Source organism: Semicossyphus pulcher, unplaced genomic scaffold (genome assembly GCF_022749685.1).
Source record: "Semicossyphus pulcher isolate SPU_LCO1_2020_fin unplaced genomic scaffold, fSemPul1.0.p SCAF_12, whole genome shotgun sequence".
NCBI classification, from domain to species: domain Eukaryota; kingdom Metazoa; phylum Chordata; class Actinopteri; order Labriformes; family Labridae; genus Semicossyphus; species Semicossyphus pulcher.
Window position 1 is genome coordinate 26130001 of NW_027211626.1, and position 24956 is coordinate 26154956.

Here is a 24956-nt window from a genome sequence, read left to right on the forward strand (position 1 = left end):
AAATTACAAAACGATTGAATACGTGAAAAAAAGAACACAAAGAAACATCCACATTTACACAAGATGCATAGTATGTAGCTCTACAACTGTAAGTTTTGGAGTTTATGCAAAGTTAGTTTACAGTTCATTGCTCTTGATTAGACAGTGCTATATCTATTTCCTTGCAATTTGTTTTGTATATCCCAGTTTTGAAAATAGTTTGCAGTTACCAGGGGAAGAAGAATGTTTAAACTCGGTACTGCTGAGACCAAATCCTGCACGAAAATGTTACATCTAATAAACACTGTTTCTTTTTGGTTTTTTAGGGCTGGGCAATAAAACATGTCGATAGGGGACTGTCATAACATTTACACCCATGAAGAAAATAAACATTTGAAACCATTTAGTCCACAATGTTTTGCTTGCATGCAAAGTAAACGCTGGAGTACAGGCCCACTCCCTACTGCAAAGCATTATTTTAAAATCGGTGCAGAAAGTCCTCTGTATGAGAGAAAAATAATGAGTGGAAGTGAGGGGTGCAATGGTAAGTGAGCCGTCATCCTCTGAAGACGAGGGGATTATAGCCAAAACACTCATCAGACATCCTGAGCAGAGAGAGATACATCTTTTACTTCAAACTTGTTGTTACTGGTTTTTAATGCTGAGTATAATTGTTTTGAAAAAGAGGAAACCTCTGTGAATTATTCAATAATATCAGCTTCTGCCATCAAACAGAAGATATAGAGTCCCACAGGCTAGACTGAATAGACTGAGGAACTCTTTTGTCCCTCATTCTGTCAAGTTATTAAATCAGCGTTTGGGCTCTAAGTAGGCCACAGGTTCATGTACGGACTGAGCACAGGGTGTTGAACGTGATGCACTACAGCCACTTTGTAATGTCTGATGTAATATATGTTGTAGTAGTCGCCTTTGTTATGTTTTGTTATTTATGTGTGTTATCTATGTGTAACTCTGGACGTCATGAGACCAGAGAGTTTTTCAGAAAACCTGATAATAAAGTGAAATCTAAAATCTAAATCTAAAATGAACACTGAAGGAATCTGAAGGAGCTCCTAGAAAAAAGCTGAGCTAATATTTGCATCAGCAGACCCTCCTGACGTCTTGTGTCCGCCCAAGAAGAGTGTCAGAGAAGCCCAGATGTTCAACATCTACCAGTGTTTTCATCTGCTAATTATCGTAAAAGAAAACAGCTTTAAATATGTGTGATAGACAACTTGAGGGTATGTAAAGTTTTGAAAGTTTAATTAATAAACAGTCTGGCAGCATTAGAAAAATGATATATATGGCTGTAAGTATTTAAATTGATCAACCCAGGAAACAACATTGTGATCTTCTTTCTATTAGGCCCTTAACATGGACATGCAACTTAAAAATAAGCACCATAGAGAGAGAGTGATACCTCGTCATTGTTGTCAATCTTTGAACCCATCTGCTGCTGCAGGAGCCTCTTGATCTGCACCCATGTGGACACCACCTGTTTCCTCACTGCAATGGGGACAGACTCTCCCGGGGTGCTGGTGTTGGATAAGCGCAGGGCGAAGTCACACAGCTAGGAGGAAGTGTAGAAAACAAAAATGAGCTTGCATTCTAATAGCAAGAAGTTTGTGGTGCAGTATCAGACATCTGAGAAGCGAAATAAGTAGAACATGTTAGTCAGGATTATCCATTATTAAGCATACATTATTATTTGTTTCTGTTAGAGTCTGTACACCCTGGATTTTCCCTAGGCCCTAGCCTTCTGCTACACTGTGAGCAGCATTAAGTGAGACTTTGTTGAAGTCAGACACTGTATCTGACCCGGCTGCACCATAGACTATATATAAAAAATAAATTGGAAAGGATAACTTTTTTTTCTTTCCTTCAAAAAGGAAACAGTCACGATGAAATTTAGTTAATAATTCACTGATAACGAGCCTTTCATCTGGAGTTAGAGCTGATATTCATGGCGGATCCTTTGAATGGAGAATGGAGAAAGGAAACAGGGTTTAATTGGCAACTGCAGCACAGAGAACACAGACATCAGACATCAATGGCACAAAGACAGCCAGTCATGAAAGCTACATGTGAGTGTGTGAGTGTGTGTGTGTGTGTCTTTGAATCACGCATGACTGGATGAATAAAGTGTGTCAAAAGATGAACTGAATAACAAAATGTGTCCTGAAAGAGCATCAACTTTTCACGTCTTGTGATGCTGTAAAATCTGTCAGGACATCTCATCTGGGAGGAATCAGTGCCTTCTGAGAGCCTCACGAATACAGAGACAAACACACACTGTATGAGCTACAATGGATGTCTATGAATGCTAAGTCTCAAAATATGAGGCCTTTTCTTTTATTTTATGTGTCTGCGCTGTCTAACCTTTATACAGTATGAACTGCTTTCTCAGGGGACCTATATGTACGAGAATTGAATTTGATAGGAACTGTTAGTTTGTAGCGATTACTTTTTGTCAACTTTTGTCCCTAGTTTGTCTCAATCAAAGTTTAAAATACAACAAAGATATGAAATTACAGTAAAATTCCTGAAGCAAAATAAACAACTACTCATGCTCCATACAAATGAGTGAAGCTGTGGTTTGCTTTTAGTCCACACTTAATCTTTGTTGTGAATATTTAAAATCTGGTTTATTTTTATTTCAGTTGGTACGTTCCTAGATTGACTGATTATCAAACTTTAGAGCTACGATACTTCTAGTTACTCTGTTTCTGTCCTGACTTTGGATATCTGTTGAGGGGCCTTGGTGCTAGACTGATGACACATTTGAAAAACAAATTTGGTCAATGAATTTTCAAAAGCTTTTAAAAATGTGACGGTGATGCCAATGGACAAGCTTTTTGTCCATTACTTTCAGTAACTGATTGTATATGGATGAAAGGTTTCTGATTGTAGAGGGCAAAGCGTGAGCCCAAACAGTCACACAGTATGAATAATGAGAGCAAAAAGATAGAGTGCATAAATAATTGGGCTGGTGGGTTGGTAAATGGTGCCCTATTAATTTGCAAGGTGAATTAAGTGGTGCATTTGGAGGTCAGTAGAGGCTCACTTATTCACCACATTTTACAGAGGGTGACAAAATTTGGTCTAAATTTACATAAATTGTTTCCCATTTGATCAATAAAACAGGGAATGGGTCATTATTTTAGAATATTCCAATAGTCATTAATTTATAAAAAAATGTTTTTATCGGCGTCTGGTTGAAATGTGGTACTACCACCAGGCAGTGACTGTAGCGCATCTAAAAGCTGTTTGCTAACCGCTGTTATTACACGGCTGTGTTAAATACTTGATTCTGATAATTACGGCATTCTGAGGTCTGCTATTTCCTGATAACAGACTGTTGCTATGAAGAACAGATTGTCGCTAGGGATGTGGCTCTAATCACACAATCCGGAGGACTAACTGTAATCATATTAATCCGCTGAAAGAAAACCAGTAAATTTGATGTTGGTTTGACGGGAGAAAGATCTACAAAACTGAAGAAGGCACATGAAGTAAACACAGAACACAGTGCGGGATACGGTGGTGTTTAAAGATGGTGAGTGAAAAAGAAAATGTCAACAGATAATAGCAGCTAGGTAAGCTCATTTTACTGTGAGTAATAACAGCTAGCTTAGCTCATTTTAATGTAATAACAGCTAGCTTAGCTCATTTTAATGTGAGTAATAACAGCTAGCTTAGCTCATTTTAATGTAATAACAGCTAGCTTAGCTCATTTTAATGTGAGTAATAACAGCTAGCTTAGCTCATTTTACTGTGAGTAATAACAGCTAGCTTAGCTTATTTTAATGTAATAACAGCTAGCTTAGCTCATTTTACTGTGAGTAATAACAATAATAAGTAATCATTTTATTTTTTAATAATATTATTTTGGGTCCTTCAAGTAATGGTTGCATAGTTCCCAGTAAAAATAGAATCGTTGCTTGTCATGCCCATCCCTAGTATGATTCCAACCTGTCACAATTCATAAAATTAAGGGACAATATCCCAAAGCAATCTTTAAGAGCTTAAACAGGAAAATATATAAAAAATATATATTTAAAATGTCTGAAGTGTTTTGAGAGTAGATAATGGGGAAAGAGTTTTATACATAAAGCTTGCAGCACAAGATCTGAACAAAAGATTATATGTATATCTCCAAGCAAAAATTCTGCTTCAGAGATTATGCTAACTCTCCTTTCACAGTCTCAACACACTCCATTCAGCTCCATTTCCACAGTTTCTGATCTGTTCTCAAGCTCTGAATGCAGGAATTTCAGACATTGTTTTCACAGTGGAATAATAAATAGAAAAAAGACAACAGCTCAAAACAACCCAACCTGTCTGACAGGGATTTAACAAAGGCGCTATATGGTGTAAAAGTGAATTTAACATGTACATGTTGGTGGAAATGAACTCTTCATTTTGTGTAGTTGGTTGGTTACAGTTAACTGTCAGGCAAGTCTGTTTAAATGGAGTTACAGATGGAGTGAAAAGGAGAAACAGAAACCAATACTTAATAAGTAAATTAAAAAATGTTGCCATGCTTTTGCCCCATCCTGCTCTCACATACACACGTTAACATACCTCTGACGCCTTACGGACCTCCTGCAGGGCAGCAGGGTCCAAGTTAACCCCTTGGGCATTGGCAGCCTTCTCCATCCCCTTCTCAGCTCTGTGTTTGCTGTTTCTGTCTGCTGGCGGCGTTGGCACGACGCTGTCTGGTCCGCACAGAGGCTGGATTAACCCCCGGGCCACGGCATCACACAGCAACACAAACAGAGCACGACTCCTGAGAAGTGCAACACAAAATAAAATATGCTCCAACCTGACAGCATCTAGAAAAACACACACTGAAAGTTAGGCTTGAAGGCCAAATGTCTTTGTTTTATAGTTTGGTTCTTTCTGAAAGTAAAAACACCCTTACTGCAAATTTGCAAACTGTATGTTTTCTTGGCCAAATCATTACAGACGAATGTTACTGAATCCAAACATTCACATAATTATTGTTGCGCCAGAGGGCAGTTTGGTCTGTTTTTATGAACATTCACTCCTTCCTTACGAAGCCAGAGAGAAGAGGGTTTTTCAGTGAGTGACTTAAAGAGCCAGAGACCATCTCAACAGTGTTGGCCTAAATTATTTTATCAAGTGTACATGCTGTTATGAGCTGAAGCTGAGTAAGTTATTAATTGTTGATTGTTTTGATTTTAGAAATACTGGGTTATACATTAATAATATGCCCAGGACAAAACATGCTTCCTGTTGCGACCCAGCTCGTGAGGGGAAAGGAAGCAACATAAACAACAAAAAGTGAGGCAAAATATAACTGAGAATGAGCCAGTGGGTGCTGCTCAAATCAATACATAATTATAACAAAAGGAGGACTCTAAACTAGAGTTAAATACTAATCTTTCTTAAGGTAACACAAAATAGAAATAAAACTTGACTAACTAAACTAGACCAACCGAACCAAACAAGTGAAACAGCACCCATACACCTAGTGTCACTAACTAAGAAATCTTGTGTGTGTAATACTAAACCTAAACTAATCTCTAGCACAGTCCAGGTACAATCCGAGTGCCTCAGAACCATACACATTGGCGGACAATAACAAGAGTACGTAAAACGAGAGGCACAATGGCGAGCTGAATTCAATCAATGCTGCGCCCCGAGTGACGAGCTGGCAAAACTCTTTAAGGGTGAGATTGTCAGAGCTAATCAATGATTAATGTCTTGTTCTAGGCTCAGCCTTCTCCAGCCCACAGCACAGGTAGATGGGACATTCGGCTAAAGGGACACACACACAACTCACCAGCAGACACGAACACACACATCCACTCCAGAAATAGTTAGGCACACGGGGGTGTATAGGTGGCGACCGTAACACTTCCAAGTCAACATTTTTTCTAAACATGAGACCATAAACCAAAGTAGAAACTCTTACAAGCATTTACTTATCAGTATTACAAATTAAAACCCTTTTTTCCCCATTATTAACACAACCTGTTCTTCTCCTAAATGTTTTCAAGTCTGCAAACTTCCTGTGCATTATAAAGAATTCCTGGTCTGCACTGTGCAACCAAAGACCATTGACTCATTGTTAAGTTACCACAAGGTTCAGTGCCAAAATGATGGCTGATTTGGAAACATGTTTGTTCGTTTTAAGAAGATATATCTTAATAACTTGTGTTCAAATCAAGAAAGTAACTTGGAGACTGCTGGGCTGATGAAACACATTTATAACCGACTGAGTAATATTAAAAAGTTCATCTGTTTCATGTTTCAGAAAAGTTGACATTTTGTAGTTTTTGATGCTCTGGTTTGGACCGGTTAAAAAAACACACTAAAACTGCACAAATTAGCTTTACTTTGTTTTCACTGGACTGAAATAAACTTTGCATCATCTCCAGTCCGAACACCCAGACAATTCTGTATCCATCTGATAAAACTGATACTAATACAGCAACCAGGTCTACCCAGTGTACTCTGTTTCTCGAAGCATCTCCATCAGACTCTCGAAGGTGGGGAGCAGGCGTTGGTACTCCCCTGCTGCCAAAAGGTGGCTGCTGTAGTTCCACAGGTAAACGGCTGCATTTGTTAGCACCCATGGCTCCCTGATCTCTGCTCCCAGCTCTGCTGCCCTCAAGAAGCTGGAGGTGGCGTGGGCAGACAGAGCCTGGATCCAGTCTCTGGGTGAGACAGGGAAGGTAAGGAGAAGGAGAGAAAGTCGTGTTTGTGTGAGAAAAACCGACCATAGTGACCACATGGTGTCTGCAGACAGTTAAACTGAAGGTGGAAAAGTAGGTAAATGTGTAAATTATAATAAATTAATTCTTTAACATAAACAGAACCAGTTGCCAATTAAAACTAGCAGGATTTTCTTCATTATGAACAAGGAGGAGCTGAACCTCATCTGCATAAGGTCAAACCTAATGAGGCATGCAGTATCCTCATTAGATACAACTAATGATAGTGGAGGACAATTACAAAGAAAATAATTATAAAGAATGGACAGCAATGTGGAGTATTGTGTAAAGAAACATTGTATTGTTTGCAGGATCATGGTTAATTGTTATGAACATTAGATTGATTCTTTTTGTTAATATTATTTACATTTGATTGTGATGGATTTTTACTGTGATCATTTCAGTCGTGGTGATTTAATCCAACCAACAAAGGACAGATCCTCCTCTTCACAGACATGGGAGGAAGGCACATGTCTTTGGAGCAAGTGTACTTCAAGGGCAATCATCTTCTTTCCAGCTCCAGCTTTAATGCCTTTGTTTCAGCCTCCTCTCTGAGGAAGAAGGATCCTCTGAAGGTCGTCACACCCGCTCTTTTCTGATCGTGGTGCTTCACTGCTGCCATGACAATTGTGTGCAGGAGTGGCATCTCTCAAGTATTGAATCAAATAGTGAATTCCTTTAATCTGGCCTATATTATTATGTGTCAGTCTTTCAGTCTTAGCCGTTATTACACCCACACTTTAGCAGAGTTAATTGGCAAGGCATCATGTTTTTGTTACGTGTCCGGGGTAGTAAAGTTGCCATTTAGTAGCCTTTTATTTCGTGTCTTTTGTTTGCTGTTTTATTTTAATACTCAACTTGTGATGTTTCAGATCCTCCACTTCCCCCCCCCCATGTGATTACCATCCCCGTCCTAATGTGTTTCACCTGCATCTAATTGTCTCCATTCCCCAAAGTATTTAGTCTTCGTGTTCCCTTCCTCTTCGTCCTGTTCCCTTGTGCTCTCAGAAGCTTTGATCTGACCTTTTTGTGTTTTCTGGACTTTGCCTTTTGCCTGCTGATTTGGATACCTCTGCCTGTTTGACTGACTTCAGGCAGACTTTGTTTCATACATCCTGTTTCTGAGTCTGCATCTGAGTCCTCGTCTTTGGCTCAGTATTGACAGTTGTTCTGTTGTTTATATTACTGTTTTTGCATATCAACCAATTATTTCATAATTAGGAACTTTGAAGATTTGGTACATTTTTTCTTGAAACTTCTGTAAAAAAGTCTTTTAACAGACAGAATATTCTAGTTTTACAGCGCAGGCTCTTGAGTGTGTGTTGTTGTGTTTTCACCTGTAAACCACCCAGTGTGGATCCTCTTCAGACACACACACCTCCACGTCCACTGCAGGGACAGCAGGGCTGTTCAGCTGCACCCCCTCTGTCAGCAGCTTATGGACGGTGGCCTGAGTGAGAAAATGACAAGACAATATTCGAGCCGACTTCCAGTTTGGACAACTTCATAATAAAAGGAGAAGAAAGGACCTCCCACTACGGGAGTGACAGCTTCTCCTGAGCCGTCACAGCTCAGCTGTAGCAGATCAAAGAAGAAGAAATGACTGCTGAGTGTTTCCAGCGGCGAACAACTCGGGTGAGACAAGAGGAGCCTGTCTTCATCATCAGACTGAGACGTAGGCAACTTTTAGATTAATGAATTATAACACATTCCTCGACAAAAATATAACTATGTGCCATGGAACAAAGGGAGACACATGAGAGGAGCAAGCTGAGAGGCTACAGTGTGAGTCAGTTTTGGCAAGGTCATGTGACTGCAGTGGATAGTTGTCTCCATTTTCTTCAAAGTGCTGTCAAGTGAACATCTCCATGGACCTAATAAAGACCTGGAGCTGCAGGCTTGATGGGAAGAGGGATTACACAATAAGACAAGCTTGTGAGACGAGCACAACAGTCTGTGACTTCAACCAATCAGCATCTACCTCACAGGCTTCTTCAAACTCCCATAATGCACGTCTGCTACTGCAAGCAGTCTTTGTTCCTGATCTCGTTTTTCAAAAGAAGCTCAAGCTTAAATAAACAAATGTTTTTTTCTATGATCTTAGCGACTTCAGATATTTTAGTGAACACAAACACCTCAGTAAAAAAAACTCTGCACCCAAAGAAGCTTGAAATAAAAAGCTGAAATGTTAGCATTAACTTTCCACTGCTGTTGGTAAATTATGTACATTTAAATCAATAACTTCCATAATATATTCCATCAAGCTGGCTCAAGGAGTTAATTTCTTTGTTCTCATTATTTTTATTGCGTAAGATGAAACCCAAAATAAGCTGATAGAAACTTTCAGTACCGAGCCGTAAGGGTAGTCCGCCTCTGCCAGACATTTACCAGAATTATCCATCTAAAGATGTCAGATATATTGTTAAATGGGGTTAGGGTAACAATAATTTAAGCAGCAAAGTTAGAAAGGCTGGAGGGAGAAATTATTGCCAACATTAAGAGAGAATCTCTGCCATCTTTGTGGTCTCAAAGCTCCTGAAGATCTTGATAATCCAATCATTAATGTCTCTTGAAGATTTGCTAAATTAGTTCATAAAAGGCTCAATATCACAGGAAACTCTCCCATTACACCCTCTTTTGCATAATCTTTTATTTTCAGCAGGAGGCAAAGCATTAGTCAATGCCAGATGGTAGACTTTTAACATTAAGTGTCTGGGAGATGTGATAAAGGATAGTAAAATGGCTTCATATACTAATATAAAGGAGCAGTATAATCTCAATGATGCCTTCCTTTATTCCTACAAACAAATATAATCCATAATTAAATCTAAGATTCATAAAGGGAAGCTAATGGTGCCCGAAGGAGGAGATAGATGATGAGTAACTGGATGTTGTTGCCAAGAGAGGATTGGTCTGAAGAATATATATAAACTCTGCAGCTCAGAGTAACTCAGACACACAATGCTGGGAGAAGGACATAAGGGGTCCTCTGATGCCAATTAACAAAGAGTGGAATACTACAAGAATATCAATATGTGTCTGAAATAAAATCTAAATGAACATTTGCAGTACGACTTCTGATGCTGGCTCCCTGATACAAGCTCTCTGGGTAACTGCCTTTTATCAGAGGAAACAAATGCCCTCTTACAGATCCTCCTCCAGGTTTATGTTCTTAAATGTCCTACGCTGTTTATACTAGGACACAAAATAGGTGGTTGCATGCAGCTGAACATGACATTAGTTACTTTAGATTGTCTTCATGCTTGATAGAAAATTGTTATGAACTTTAGTTTATAGACGTAGGGATGGGACGGATACAGCTGACGACATACGAATGAACCTCCGGGCCTTGGGGGATTGTGAAATAAATTAAGATTATCATTGAATTCCTCACCAGATTACGCCTTAGGACACAATTCAAATCAGACAGCTAAAAGTTAGAGTTTAGAGCTGAGACTTTAACGCTGTAATAATGCCCATTTTTGATACTATTTATAGTCAACTATCAACATCCAATGTATTTTCACTTCTTTCTATACAGTATATTTGGAGTGGTGGACACTGGATTAAAATTGCCTTCACAAGAAACAGTGCATGCATGCAATCTAATTCACTTTACCATGAATCACAGCTGTACACAGATACTCTCTATGCACATGATTGTTCAAAAAAACATCTATAAAACAAGACAACAGCGGGCGCAGGGAGTAATGGAACCATAGATCACATATATATCTATGAATTGAATACTTTTGGTTGGATTTATAGCTGCACACCTCAAACAAGGGCTGCAGAGAGTAGGTGACGTGATCAATGACGTCAACGCTGAAACACCAATATTTTTAACCGACGCAAGGTTTTTCATTCTTTTTGGCTGACTGCAGGGGTCAGCCCTACACATGGGGGTGTATGTGACTGACTGAGTAACTGACCGACTACTCAGTTGTTCGAGCAGACGCCCCATATACAGAGGCTACATTCCTCGACGCACTGATTGCAGGTTCGCGTCCGGTCTGCTGATCATTTGGTGCATGTCACCCCCCACTCCTTCCTCCCAACATTTCCTGTCTGTCTTCAGCTGTACTATAAATAAAAAGGCAAAAAAGGAAATGGCAGCGGCAGTCCAACTCGGTTCAGAGTGAAAGTTTCCAAAGGCCCAAGGCTTCAGAAGTTTGGGAGTACTTAAAATCATCACAAAACAAAAAAGTGGTTTGAACCCAGTACAAAGTTTCGCTGCCATACCACAGCAGCACTGGTGATAGCAGCTGAAGAGAAAACACACTCAAACCACCGTGAGTGTTGTCTATTCATTCGTAGGGAGATCTTTTTAAGATCTTCTGTCCTCGTAGCTGTTTAATACATTCATAAAGCCATAAAGTCATCTACCTGCTTCCTTTGAAATTCCATTGTATAAGTGTTTGAGAAAATGTTTCAGCTAAAATCTGGGCTTATTCTCCGTTGATTGACTGTGTGTGTGTGTGTGTGTGTGTGTGTGTGTGTGTGTGTGCGTGCATGCATGTGTGTGAGTGTGTGTGTGCACTCTCGTATCTATCTAACAGTGGACTTTACACACTCACCAACAGGGGACTTCACGTCCAAGAGGGGACATTTTTGCGGTCATGCTTAAATCAAGTCAAAATCATGTCAAAACCACTCGGGTTAATTTTTACAACTTTTGCCAAGAGGGGACCTGAAGGTGTGTGAGTGTTTCAGACCATGCAACCATGTGAGATTGTTTGGATTCTTTGAGTTTGTCTGCAAAAAACTGAGTAAACCAAGCATGTTTATGTAGTAGAAGTAATATAATAAACACATGTGAATGTGTTGAGATGATTGTGTGTATTAGGAGTTGGTCAGCACACACCTCTGCACTGATGAAGTGGGTTTCAGCTAAAAGGCGCAGCAAGTCCTTCACACTGTTCTGACCTCCACTGGAGCTGCGAAGACGTCCTGCACAGCTCTCCTCCTCAGAGAATTGACAGTCTGGACCAAAATGACAACATTAGGGATGTAAATTCTCCAGATGACAGATATGCTCTCCTTATTCTATTAAACACTGTTACAAATACCACTGCTGTTCCTACCTGAGTCTCAGCAATACTTAAAACCAAATTATACCTCACATAAGATTGAAGATCTGATTTAAAGATGATCAATGAGAAAAGATCATTTTACAATCGTGCATTGATAAATGAATCCAGATAACTCCACAGTTACATCTCTAACTCTGTGGTCTTTCTTTAAATCATAGTAATATTCCAATTCCAGTTTATTACGTGAGTTTTATGATCATTTATTATTTATTTTATGGTCAGTCTGAGGATCATTTATCATCTTACTGTCAGTCTTGGAAATCTTCCATCTGCCGTCATCGTAAAGCAAGCAGAATCGACAAGCAGCTCGGCACACATCCCAAACTTCCTGTTTCCTGGCTGTCTTCACCAAGGTCGCCCACAGCTTCACCCTGTGACCGCCAAGAAGTGAAGAAAAAAAAGAAAGATGAATCCTTTTTAAAGGATGAGGTCAGGGCAGGGACACAGCAGCACTCTCTTCATGATCTCGGGTTGTTTGTTTGCAGAGCCGTGAATAATTTCCTTTGAGGGATCTGCAGGTCGGGATGGCTCCGCGCTCTCCTGACCATTAAGCCTGACATTTCTGACGTGCACATGTTTTACTGGAACCATAACGGTAGACGGGGGAATCTCAACTATGAGCTACGAATGAGGAGATGTAATTGAAGGTTGCGGACTCCAACAGTCACACAACAACTTAAACTGCGGAGGGGACCAATACACTTTCATTAGTATCTAATGTTCAGTGTGACAGCCCTCTTGGCTTCCTGTGTGGGGCTGTCTTTTCCTTTGCTAGGAGAGAACGAGGAAGTGCAATCGGCTAATCGTTGCACCTGTGTCTGCTGCTCCTCAGCTATATAAGTTGCTGGATTCAGCCAGTCTCGCTCTCTCTTCCTGGGCATATGGTTTGTTGTTTGGGTTAGACTGATTTAGTTTCCTTGATTTCTCACATTACATTCACACTCATTCAACACACTGGACATTACTGATAAACACGTTTAACATTGGTAGTGTTCGACTTATCTTTGGTTAAATAAATCTTTGGTCAAAAGTAATGTGTGGTCCTCTCCTTCTTGTCCCTCCCCTGAGCCGGGCTGTGACAACAGCAAGAAGTCATACATTCAACTCGGCTGATTACAGAGACAATTTTCTCTCTGTGTTTCAGGGAAGACTGAAGGCTGAAAATAATTATTAAGAAAACTTTACAAAGGAAAGAGGACTTGTTTTCTTACACATAAAGGTCACAGTTAATACATGTACACACCTCTCTGTGTCATCTGTGTTGTCTCCCTGTCTGGCCAGGTGTCCATCCACCTTCTGTACACACGCAGAGTGATGCTGAGCCTTCGCGCAGAGCTGAGCTGCTGGTCTGGATCCAGGACTGCCTACGGGAACTAGACAATTGTTGTACTAAATACAAACTTTATTAATGCTGTTGGAAGAGGTTCTGCTTTTTCTCTAAATAATGAATCAATACAATTTTCCGGCTTGCTTGCATAACAAAGAGTCCCAGCACTCTGTTGCACAACTCCTTAGGCTTAAATGACTATGTGTATAATTGAACATTGAAATGAATGTGCACTCATATGCAAAGTAAGATTGTTGCATAATGATTCCTATTACAGAGTGCCATCTCCATGCAGGCAAAGGAAACCCAGCTAAGGGACTACAAGAGTAAGTGGCCCATTTCCAACATGGCCAACTCTTTCAAACGGGGACGACACTGAACACAGCGTAATCCGATTAGACATGTAAGACTAAAAACAGAAAACAAACAAAAACAAACTAGAATTACCACCTCTAGGTTGTATGCCACCACTAAGCAGTGAAGTTGCAGCTTACATCCATCAGTGTTCCTCTCAGAATGACAGTGTAACAGTTGCATGAACCGGGGATATTTGTTTATTGCAAATATTTTAAAGAATTAATGTATTACCCTAAAAACAAAAGAAACGCATAAGTAGGCCTTTTTCAAATTATTTACAGGAGGGAAATAAAAGCAAAGAACATCTCTCTCTCTGTTTCTCTGCAGTGTGATCGTCAGTAGACCCTCCCCACCACAGCAGAACAGGTACACATGAAGTAGAGTAAAGGAGGATTCTTCAATTATCGATCACAAAAGGCGTCGCTCTGTCAGATTAATAAAACAAAAAAGCAGATCTTACTAAATTCCCAACAGGGTTTTGTAAATAGACATATCAAGCAGGACAGATGACTGATGTAGATTAAGTCAAAGTGAACAAATGAAAGACTGGGACGGGCGGACAACCGTAAAACATAGAGTAATGCCTCCAGTCATGGCTGTTAACAGCGAGTCATAAAAAACACAAAACAAAGCAAACAGCAAAAACAAAGCATATTAATATTGTTATTCAGACCCATCAGCACAGGAGAGGTACTCAAGCATCTGCTTTACGGGCTGAATTATAAATGGAGGTCTGTGACTGGAGTGTTTTAAAAGTGCAAAATGCTGCAGTGCCTGTGTGCTCACCCTGAGGGTTCAAACACACACGTTCTCTCATGCACACACCTCTTATTGACGAACATCTCAAGAACTATTTAAAATTGTGGCATGCTGCAATTACCTAATTCTTCTAGTCTCAGGAGATACCTGTTGTAAGCTTTGAAGCTCAGAACACAGCGCCTAAGTGACGTCCTCCTGGGGATTCTTGAGCTTTATAGACAAAAACAAGAGGAGCCTCTGGAGACCAAAGCTTTTGACCCGTGCCTGCAGCAGGCGCACTTTGACTAGCTGTCAGGGTGAGTTTTTCCCTGCTTTATTAGGACTGCTGAATGTTCATTTGATGCTGAGGACCAAGAGGCTTGGAATGAGTCTCAGATCAAAGAGGCTCCCCGAGCTCAGGCTCCGCTGCTCCATGATCCAATGCACTCAGTCGATGACACTTCGACTGTGAGCCACATGCTGATTCTATGAGAAATCGTACTCCACTCAGAAACAAAGCTTAACCTTGCCACAAAAAGACTGTCTGTCCAGAAGCGGAGACCAAGGGACAAATTTAGATACAAACAGGGAACATCAATTCTCCTCTGTGACATTCATTCAATCTGCAAGTAATCAGTGCCTGCTTTACTGAGACTGCAGCTCATTACAGTCAGCACAGAGGACTAGCTTCCAGGTGCATCCTGCCAGTGAAGGAGAGCTCATTTGTCTGAGATCACCAAGCTCAGAACAAAAAAAAGTAGTCACTGCTTTGAAATATCATTAATAATAATTATGAAGGTCCCAAAACATTTACATACGCTGCTCAAAACCTCAGGTAACTTTTGTTTTTTGAGAATTTATAATAACCCCTGATCTTTGGGCCTTTTCATATTATTCATACATCAAGACTCATTTCCTTAACTTCAAAGAAAATTAATAAAGACACACAAAGAAAGAGTTTCAAAGCCACCACAGTGCGAGCAGAGACAGAGCAGAGTTGGACCAGCAGCAGAGAGGAGGAGGAGGGTGAAGAACTCCAACGGTGGGTTGCACCAACTAGGATTAATTTTTATTAAATTATTATTATTAAATAATGGTTTAACTTTAAATTATGTTGCACCAACCTTTAAAACTAGCTTAAAATTCCTCCAAGGAAACTGAGGGACAGACTCAACCCAGTTGAGTTTTATGATGCTGCTGAATATCAGTCAAGATACCGGTTCACAAAGGAAACTGTTGTCAAGCTGAACAGGAAGATTGGACCAACTGTCAAACGTGGAAGTGAAAGAAATGCAGTAGTTCCACCATCGCTCCAACTCCTGGTGGCCCTGAGACATTATGCCACCAGATGTTTCCAGAGGGTGGATGGGGACCTGTTTGGCCTACACAGTACCACTGTCTTTTTCACTATCTTGTTAGCTTACGTTAACGTTAGCTAGCAAACAATGTAGCGTTTAGTTTTTACAATGTTAAGGAATACAGAGCAGCTGAAAGTTAACGGTTACGCCTCCTTTTATACTCACTTAGTCCCGACAACACGCAGATGTATTTATTTTTATTCATTTATTTATTATCACTATGATTAGCATCTCCAGATTGATTAAACTCTGTTTAATTTCAGTTTATGTCAAGAAACCTGGATTAACTAAACAGAGATTAGTTTTTAATTGTGCAACAGAGCTCCGCTTAATTTTAGGTTTACTCATTTTAAACCTAGTTTTGCTAAACTCTGATTAGAACTAATCCTAGATTAAATTAATCCTTGTTGGTGCAACCCCGCCTTAATGTCTTATCAAAACATTAACATTAGAATTCTAGTTATTCTACAGTCAAATTAATATAAAGTTCATCTATAATGTACCAAACCATCAATCCACACCACCACAGTTTCTCATCACATCCAGAATAAGAACAAGACACTCATAAGGCGCAAACTGTGAACATTGTGTCTCAGTGAAAACTGAACACAGAAGGCAAAGAAAGAAAGATCTTTACTTTGGGAGGTGTTGTCTGCATCCAGCACCATCTGGAAATCATCCGGAGCCAAAAGGAGACCCACAGCGACCAGGATTGGACGAATACCGGTCTTATCTTGGGGCTGCATGTCCTTGGTCTGAGAAAGAGAGGGAAGGGCTGGATGTTTACTTTTAACCATGCAGAGACTTAATCTCCTTTGTGAATTAAAGAACAGCAAACACACTGAATTTCTATGTCATGGCATAAAAATGACTCCTACTTTTGTCACATTAAACCTGCACACTCTACATTTGTCAGCTGTTATATGACAGACTGTATATAACAAATGTCTCTCTGAGTCTGATCATAAAAGCAATGCAAAAGTGCCGTCAACCTGCATTCTTTCTAATGTCCAGCAGGGGGCGACATCACTAGTTGCAAAGAGGTCTGATTGTGTAGAAGTCTATGAGAAAATGGTCCTCCTTCTCTCTTAGTAAACATTTTCCTAATGAGTTTATGGTCTCAATCTCTAGTATCAAGTCTTCTTTAACACAGCATGATGTTCATTTAGTCACTGATGCTCCCATTTAGAGAAAAACAAGACGATAAAGAAGGGTATACAAAAATGACAAAGAATGGTATACTTTGTTGTGTGGACACGTTGCTACTTCAATGACCTGTCAAACAGGATAGAGACAGGATAACAATACGCATCAACCCTCTTCCAAATATGTTAACTTCTGGCTTCAAAAAGCAAAGACAAAGGCCAAGATGTTGAACTAGAGGTGTAAAAACAGCAGACCAATGTGTAATGTGACGGAGGCAATGTCCGATTCTTATATGCAGTGTATGCGTAGACAGATCTGACAGAACTTAAACTCTGTAGGGACAGGATGTTTTTCTCCTTCACTGTACCTCTCCAAGATCACAGCTGATAAGCTGCGTGTGTTTATCATAAACACCTTGCCTTGTTCAGCTTTAAAGCACTGCCACAATTTGTTTGTTATATCCGACAGTCTGACAGAAATGGGCTGTAAACCTGCTGCATGAGCATAGCGGCTTTATCCTCGGTCCGGGGGGGCATTTGGTCGAGGGTCCCTCTGAGCTGCAGGAGGCGGAGAGCTGACGACAGGCGTTCTCGTTGTGTCCCGTTATCCAGCAGCGAGGCTTTCTGGAGGTGAGTCAAAGCAGCCTCCAGGCGCCCCTCCTCCTCCTCAATCACTGCCAGCTCTAAGTGGACCTGACAGCGCATCTCCAGCAACACACTGTGACAATAACACACAAACACATCCAGTATGAGCTAATATGTCTGACATACATAAATGTTTTTTTACCATTAATTATGACTGAAATATTCCTGATCCAAATGTAAACAAATTCCTCAATGCTGCTTTTGAAAGAAAACTTGGAAGTCAATATAATTTGTAGTTTGGAGAGCCTTAAAAATAACAATTAATTTACTAGGGAAGATAAAATCAGCTGACAAACATCTCATTAAGATATTGTTTGTGATGGCAAGTGACAAATTCATTTCAAAACTACATTTATCGCTTTCCACAAAAGAGCAATTTACGATCACAGAAAAAAAATGTGTGTTTAGTGCACTGAGTCTGTGCGTTTTGTTTAATTACTGTTTTCCAGTTTAATTACTATAATTTCATTTGCGTACAATGTATAGAAAATGTACAATGGGCTATAATTTTGGTGTAATTGGTTCTCTGGAAGAAAATGAATCAACATTTAAATAAAGTATAAGAACAGAAAGTAATTGTTGTGAAAGTGAAAACATCATTAAAAGTAAACATATTAGGAGCTAGAATATAACAGACCCGTGTCATTATGCTTTATGTTGCATATAAAAATAGTCATCTGTGACTTGAATGTTGAACTAGGCCATGGCTCTTTTTTTAAGCTACGGAGCAGAGCCAAGCATATGTTCAGTGAAGTGCAAACACAACAATATAAGCAAAGAGCCCTGAGACATACACACACACACACACACACACACACACAATGTTGTAACATGATGAATAGGAAGAAGCTGGAGACCTTTGCATGTCCTCCAGTACTTGGGAAACCCTGAGCAGAGGGGCCTTGATGCGTTTCCTGAGGTTGTGCTGTAAGAGCGGCAGGCAGAAGCTCCACTGGGTCGCACACACCGCCTGCATGGCCTGAGGGTCCCCCTCCCTCACTGCAGTCTGCAGCCACTGATCCAACTTTCCTATCTCCTTCAGCCGGGCCTACGGGATGAAAACTACGGATTCAGAATCGCTCCTGCAGCAGCGACAGCACAAAAAAAACACTTCCATCACTTGGCAGGGGAACTTGGATTGAGCTGGGTTGAATATGTGGTGCCAGTTTTTAAATGTCACAAAAATATGTGATGGTACAAAATGAGATTACATGATGTCACTTCTCTGCACAGTGTTTTTGTTGATGGAGAGGAAAAACTATAAGTCACAACCTCGAATTATCACCTTGTGAATATATGCCTCCATCAACAAGTCAAGTTTACATCAGTGTTTCCCACAGAATCACAGTGATACAACAAGAGTATAAGTAGGCCTACATTAACTAGAAGAGGTCACTACTTAATCATACACATAGGTAGGACGTAATACTAGAGATAATCTTTTCATCTGTGTTTCTCTGCAGGGCATGTGACTGTCAGCCTTCTCACCACAGCAGACAACAGGTATGTGAGGGGTGGAGCGAGGGGAGATTGCTCCCGCATTGATTGCAGATAAACATGTTACCTCAGATGGATGAAAAAATTAAAATAAACCAGGTGTAATAAAATTGTCTCAAGGCATTTCTGAGAACTGTCCTGTCTCAATGACCATGACCTTTAACCAGCAAAATCTTATCAGTCTCCTTCTTGAGCACATGAAGTTTGTACCAAATTTAAAGATATTCCCTCCAGGCACTCCTGAGAGCGTTCCCATAAATAGGATGGAAGTAATTGCCAAAATATGTCACCGTGAAGTTTGGATAAGAAAAGAAGATAAGAAATCTGATCACTTCATGATTTTAACCTCTTAAAAATGTGTCAAAATGTTTCATTATTAGTGGTCTTCTAGGAGATCACAGTGACCTATGAGCCCTTTAATTTAATCAAGTCATCCTGGAGTCCAAGTAGAAGTTTGTTCCTAATTTGAAGATATTCCCTGAAGGTGTTCCTGAGATATAGCATTTACAAGAGAGGGACAGTGAACCTAACCAGCCTGGCTGTTACCAGTGCAGAGAGATAAAAATATGTTGGGGACATGAAGTTATAATTAAAGCTATCCTCTTAGACATGGATGCAGGGCTTGTAGATGTGTTAGCAGGTCTTAAAGGCAGAGGTACCGACTCATATGAAGGGGGGTTCTTGTCTATCTGTCTGATTTACTGCCCTTAAACACAGAATGAAATTACAGAATAATATTATTGGACAGTTAATCAGACTCTGCCTTTGGGTCCACTGCCCGCGTTATAACATTCGGCAGAAACACATTGCTGATAATTCAGGCATATGATCGAGCACCTCCACACTGGCTTTGGAATAGTCATTCATCTTCGCCTCACTCTTCAGGATGTTGATTTCACAGTTGACACATTCCATTATTATGCGCTGGCCATTGCTCTAAAGAGAGAAACACACATGTGATTTAGAGAGTCAGTGTTCAGCTGTGCACGGGAGAGAGGATGACACACATCTAATATTTCACGCCAGAGGCTCTTGCAAAGGCAGTGTTGCTAAATATGTTATCATTTAATTTAATTCAAGTATATAGGAGCAGAAACCTCTCTATAACATACACTCTGCGTTGCTGAAAGTAATCAGTAACCTCTCGAGCCCTTGGGCTTCAGCTCAGTTAATTAATCTCATCTATTGTCAAGTCCCTACTTAAGAGGGGACGTCAACTTCTCTGCATAAATTTGCATGTTTCTAGAATATGTACAGTTACAGCATGGAGCTGAGCTGCTGCCTGAGGTTTTAAGAGAATATCGGACACTCACAGGCTCTCCCGCAGACTTTAGCTCTTTCAGACAGTCGGCAGCTACTTTCTGATGCTTCAATTGCAAGGCCAGCAGAGCCAGCTCCAGGAGGAAGGCAACTCTGCAAATCCCAGATAAATGTAATTTATACAAGTCACAACACTACAGTACAGTAATCTGAGCCATGTACTGCCCTTAGGATATCCATATCTGGTTTTATAATGTTGGGCGGTTTAGGGGACAACAAATGTAAGAGTAGGAGATCAGGACACTTTGGGTCACAAACCTGTCAGCTGGTTTGAGGGGTGTGGGGCTCTGAGGAGGGCTGGAGTCCACATGTGTTTTGGTATATTCCAGGAGATGGAAAATCTGCTCGAGCTCCTCCACTGTTGGCTTGTACTCATTTATTTCCTCCAACCTGCTACAAAGACCATGCAAACATGTCTGTGTACATTTTTATATATTCACTTATGCATCAAAAAGTTTACATGCATTTGTTTTTTCATGTGCACCAAACTACAAAAAACTACAAAAACCCGAGGCAAAACTCCCTATATGATGCTGCTGATGGTTTGGTCGGACTGAGTCATCCTGTCGACATGGCATCAATAAAATACATTACTTTGCAGGTTACAAATACAGAGTGGGTAAACTTTATACAAATCATGACATTAGAATGAGCGTTAATAAAAAACAATATATACTCATATTTAAACATTTTCCCAAAGGTCTGGGATGGTCAGTGTGGTTATCTATCCAAAGCGGGCGATAATCCTTAAAAAAACATTTCAATAATTAAATCAAAATATAAAGATAGCAATAAGAGTACATAGTCGATTACATGTCATACTTCCAACTATCAAATCTATATAATCTACTGACATCTTTTAGAAATCTACATCCCCTCATAAAATATAACGTTAGAGGACATATGAAGAAGTTATGTACACAGAATGAGTCTATGGAGTCTATATATACCTTTTTATATGAAGTAAAATAGATAAAGTAAATACAGCAGATATGACTCTCTCCTCCTATATTTATTTAACACTTCATAGAATGGTGTATAGACAAGACCTGTGTACATTAAAACAAGTTCTTTAACTTAAAGCTACAGTAGGCAACATTATTTCATAAGAATGTGGTTAAAATAACACATTTAGATCATTGCATTTCCCTAACAACATTAAATTGAAATAACGTTGATGTCTGATCTGTGACTCTGAGCGCCCGCCCCTTTGGATTTAGTTTGTTTGTAAAAAAAAACCAACCAATCAGAATTAGCTTTTCACGTAACTAGCCAATCACAGTGACTCTGTACAAACTAGTGTCATCCTGCTTCCACGTGACTTGTGTCAGCAGCGCGCACGCAGAGGTTGTGTCAGTCAGGAGCTATGACAACTTGCAGTAAATTTCCTGTACCTCCTTTGCTGAAAACGTCATATACTGCTAAGGAAGCAAAAAGAAGAGGCTGGAGGAGAAAAAAGCTCCAAAGAGAGCCCTGAATAAAAAGAGGGATCAGACCAGTGACTGTATATATAGATGGACGACGCGTCTCCATCTGCTCCCATTGTACATAATTGATGCCAAAATAGCCCCTATGATAGGCGCTGCCATCTTGCGATGATGACGTCACTTGGAGCCAGAGTCTGCGCAGTAGAGATTGGCGAGGGAGCGGAGGTAGCCACTTCCGCTAACCCAAACACACACTTAATTTACCGTAAAAAAACCCCAGCAAGGATCCTGCACGCCGGCGTGTTTAACAGCAGAACAGCTTCTCTGTGTTGGTCTGAGGTTAACGTTCACAGGTATGGAAACTTCAATCACTGTAGTGATTGTTTTAGATACGTTTCCACTCGCAGATCGTCCTCCGCTCCGCACCCGGAACTGATCAGCTGCAGGAGCCGAATTTGTCAACAGAGCTGTCAATCATCATTAAACAGCATCAAATAACTAATAAAAAATAAACTTGTCAGAAAAATGAACACTTGGACGTGAATCAGCATGATAATAACTAACTATAATGACAGAAACCATGTTTGAGAAAAATCTATCTGGCATGTATTTGATTTTTGACCCATGTCCCACCTTTTAACATGGAGGAGGCGGGCTTTATGACCTATACTGCAGCCAGTCAGCAAGGGCCGCCCGAAATGTTTTGGCTTCACTTTTATGGAGCTGTCATGTCTTCCATCTTTTTATACAGTCTATGGATCAGATGAGTGGGAGTGTAAGGAGCTGGAGAGCGATGCAGAGGTTGCCCTGTTCCTTCTTTACAGGTAACGGTAGCTCTTACGCTAACAGCTAACGGTAGCACTAAGCACCAACACCTGGAGGTAAAAAGATGGTCCACACCAAGAATCAGAACTATAATGATAATTTTAGTAGTACTTTTTGGAATAAACAGCATCTCTCCTCTCTCTCCTTGTCTCTGTGCTGCAGAGAGATGCACCGCACAATGGCAGTGCAGCACACAACAGTTGCAAAATGAGTGTTTCCAAAACTGATACCAGTAACAGAAAAGCCTCAAATGAAGCTTCAAATGCAGGATCGGCTGCATCCTCTGAACACAACAGGAAGGGTCCTGTAACACACAAGCTGCAAAAACCACAATGCCCCTCTGAACTTACTGATATTATGGATGACATCTGCAATCATGTCACATCCCACTCACCTTCCAGTTGTCCATTTATTCCTGATAATCGACACCTTACAGGCTTTAATGCTTACATAACTACCCTCCTTTCTGAGCATTAATAAGATCATAGCTGATAAAGGCTCTGACTGACATTGACCCAGTTCTAAGCGCGAACCATCTACCTACAACTGCAGCTGTTAGAAAGCAGACATTATTAAATCAGATCAAAGCTCTCTTTAATCGGACCACTGCATCTACGGTACAGCTTGTTTATCTCAGCTGCAGGTACAGTACATGAAATGGGCTTTTATCATGAAAGCACAAAAACAAATGTTTCTGCGAAACAAATCCTTGTGCAATGTCAGAGCAGAAAAAAACAAATATAATACAGAACATTTCCTTACTTTTTAAAATCCTGTATTCTGTAAATGACTGTTAAGGTGGAACACTGCCGGCTCCTTTCAATGAGGACATCAGCCTCTGCCAGCTTGTGTCGAACCTGAGGCGAGAAGTGTAAAGACAAGGGAAAAAATTTAACTGAAAGCCCTACTGTGTTATAAATTAAACTTAATTTACTGAATGAAGTGTCCAGGCTAGGTCAGGAAAGATTAGATCTTTTACTGTAAAACCGGTCAGTTAGGAATGGGTTAAACGTTTGGTCAGGTTAGAGAATTCTCCTCATGCTCCCTTTTTTGTGGGTTCAGATAGATTTCCTGTTTAAGGCAAAAAAAAACTGTAAAACTAATGAAATGTGTTAAAAAATGTGCCTCACAAAAGTTTCAAACGATGCTGTTCTTCTATTCTAATAAATATTTCACTACATTTTGAGGTACATGTTTGTCTTCACTCCCAAATAAATGCCACTACATCATTCTTTAATGCACATTTTAGCTAGTTAGTAATAAAAAACGGTTTTATTACCTGTACTGTAAAGAGTGTTGGATAAAGATGTGGGGTGTGTGACTTGATGAATTCTTCTGTCATTTTATCAAAACTTGCAGCATCCTCCGTGTTCCCAGAGTCAGCGAGGCATCTGATGAGGTGCCTGAATAGAAACAGAATAAATGAGACTGATAATATTTCAGTGTTTTGCAAGGGTTGCTGGGACTTTTCCAAAACATACATTTTTCCCCAGTTTTACAGCAGTCTACGCAGCACCTTACCAAGTTCCTACTTACATACATATACCTACCTACTGTTTCCATCCTATGCAGTATAACACAATCAAATATAAAAGTGCTCTGTTTATGACACCTGAAATTCATATGGTGTGTAGTGATGTGGGAGTCATGAGTCAATCGTTTGAAATCAACGACTCTTTTTACTGACTCAGAAGTCACAAGTCCTTATCTCCACTAACTTGTTCACTGACTCACCCCTCCTTCCCGCTACTAGCCACTGCAAACGACGAAATTTGAGGTGAGACCACCGTATAAGTCCTGTGAGAATAACAAACACTTTGGCGCTTGTTTCAACTCAGTCCGGCATCCGGAGCTTGCACATCCTGCCCTGAGCTGAAGATCTGACTCGAGTTACACAAGTCACTCACTCAGTACCCACTCTCCCAACATGGCAGGGCACAAAAAGCACTTTTTCCGCACACAATCACGGGAAAACAAGCCTCACAAACCTGCAAAATGACTCGCTTTACTATCAGAAATTGATCAATTCGGTCCAAAAACAATCAGAAGGTCTAGAAAAGCTGCACGATTAAATTGAATCTGCATTAATGAAGTCTCTCGTGCACATGCTCTATGGGTGCTTGGACTGGTGGGGTCTTGCCAAAGCCCAGTTCAGATCAATGACTCGCAACGTAACAAAACAGTTTCAGAATGTTGCAGAGAAAATTGCAACGGTGTGAACTGGTTAGTTGCAGAGCGTCTGAAGCCGTTGCGTGGAGTTGCAAAAGATTTGACTTGTCAAATCTCCAAATGCAGTTTTAGAACGGAATGATGTAGCAACAGCATAAACTGGCGTAGGCACCCTGTCTCTGGCGCTGCAGTAGCCAAAGACGGCTACAGATCCTCTTTCCAAACTCTCTGTCTTCAACGTTTATAAATCGATATAACAGCTAACATTGTGAGCACGTCACTGTCATCCATAATATTAACGTTATAGTATTAATTAAAGTTATAGTATTAACG

At 40.3% G+C, this 24956-nt stretch overlaps 1 protein-coding gene across 1 annotated transcript in view; it reads right to left on the bottom strand.

Annotated features, from left to right (window-relative positions):
- The window catches only part of LOC138588869 (cilia- and flagella-associated protein 46), an 81478-nt gene that overhangs the window by 49979 nt on the left and 6543 nt on the right, over window positions 1-24956 (bottom strand). Inside the window, exons 6-20 of the mRNA XM_069659115.1 lie at window positions 23734-23857; window positions 23217-23311; window positions 20461-20592; window positions 20196-20295; window positions 19720-19818; window positions 18243-18433; window positions 17233-17458; window positions 16233-16350; window positions 13059-13188; window positions 12062-12186; window positions 11587-11705; window positions 8060-8172; window positions 6453-6665; window positions 4564-4768; window positions 1400-1549 (exon numbers count right to left, since the gene is read on the bottom strand). Of these exons, the coding sequence (XP_069515216.1) occupies window positions 1400-1549; window positions 4564-4768; window positions 6453-6665; window positions 8060-8172; window positions 11587-11705; window positions 12062-12186; window positions 13059-13188; window positions 16233-16350; window positions 17233-17458; window positions 18243-18433; window positions 19720-19818; window positions 20196-20295; window positions 20461-20592; window positions 23217-23311; window positions 23734-23857 (2140 nt within the window). The remainder of the gene's footprint in view (window positions 1-1399; window positions 1550-4563; window positions 4769-6452; window positions 6666-8059; window positions 8173-11586; window positions 11706-12061; window positions 12187-13058; window positions 13189-16232; window positions 16351-17232; window positions 17459-18242; window positions 18434-19719; window positions 19819-20195; window positions 20296-20460; window positions 20593-23216; window positions 23312-23733; window positions 23858-24956) is intronic.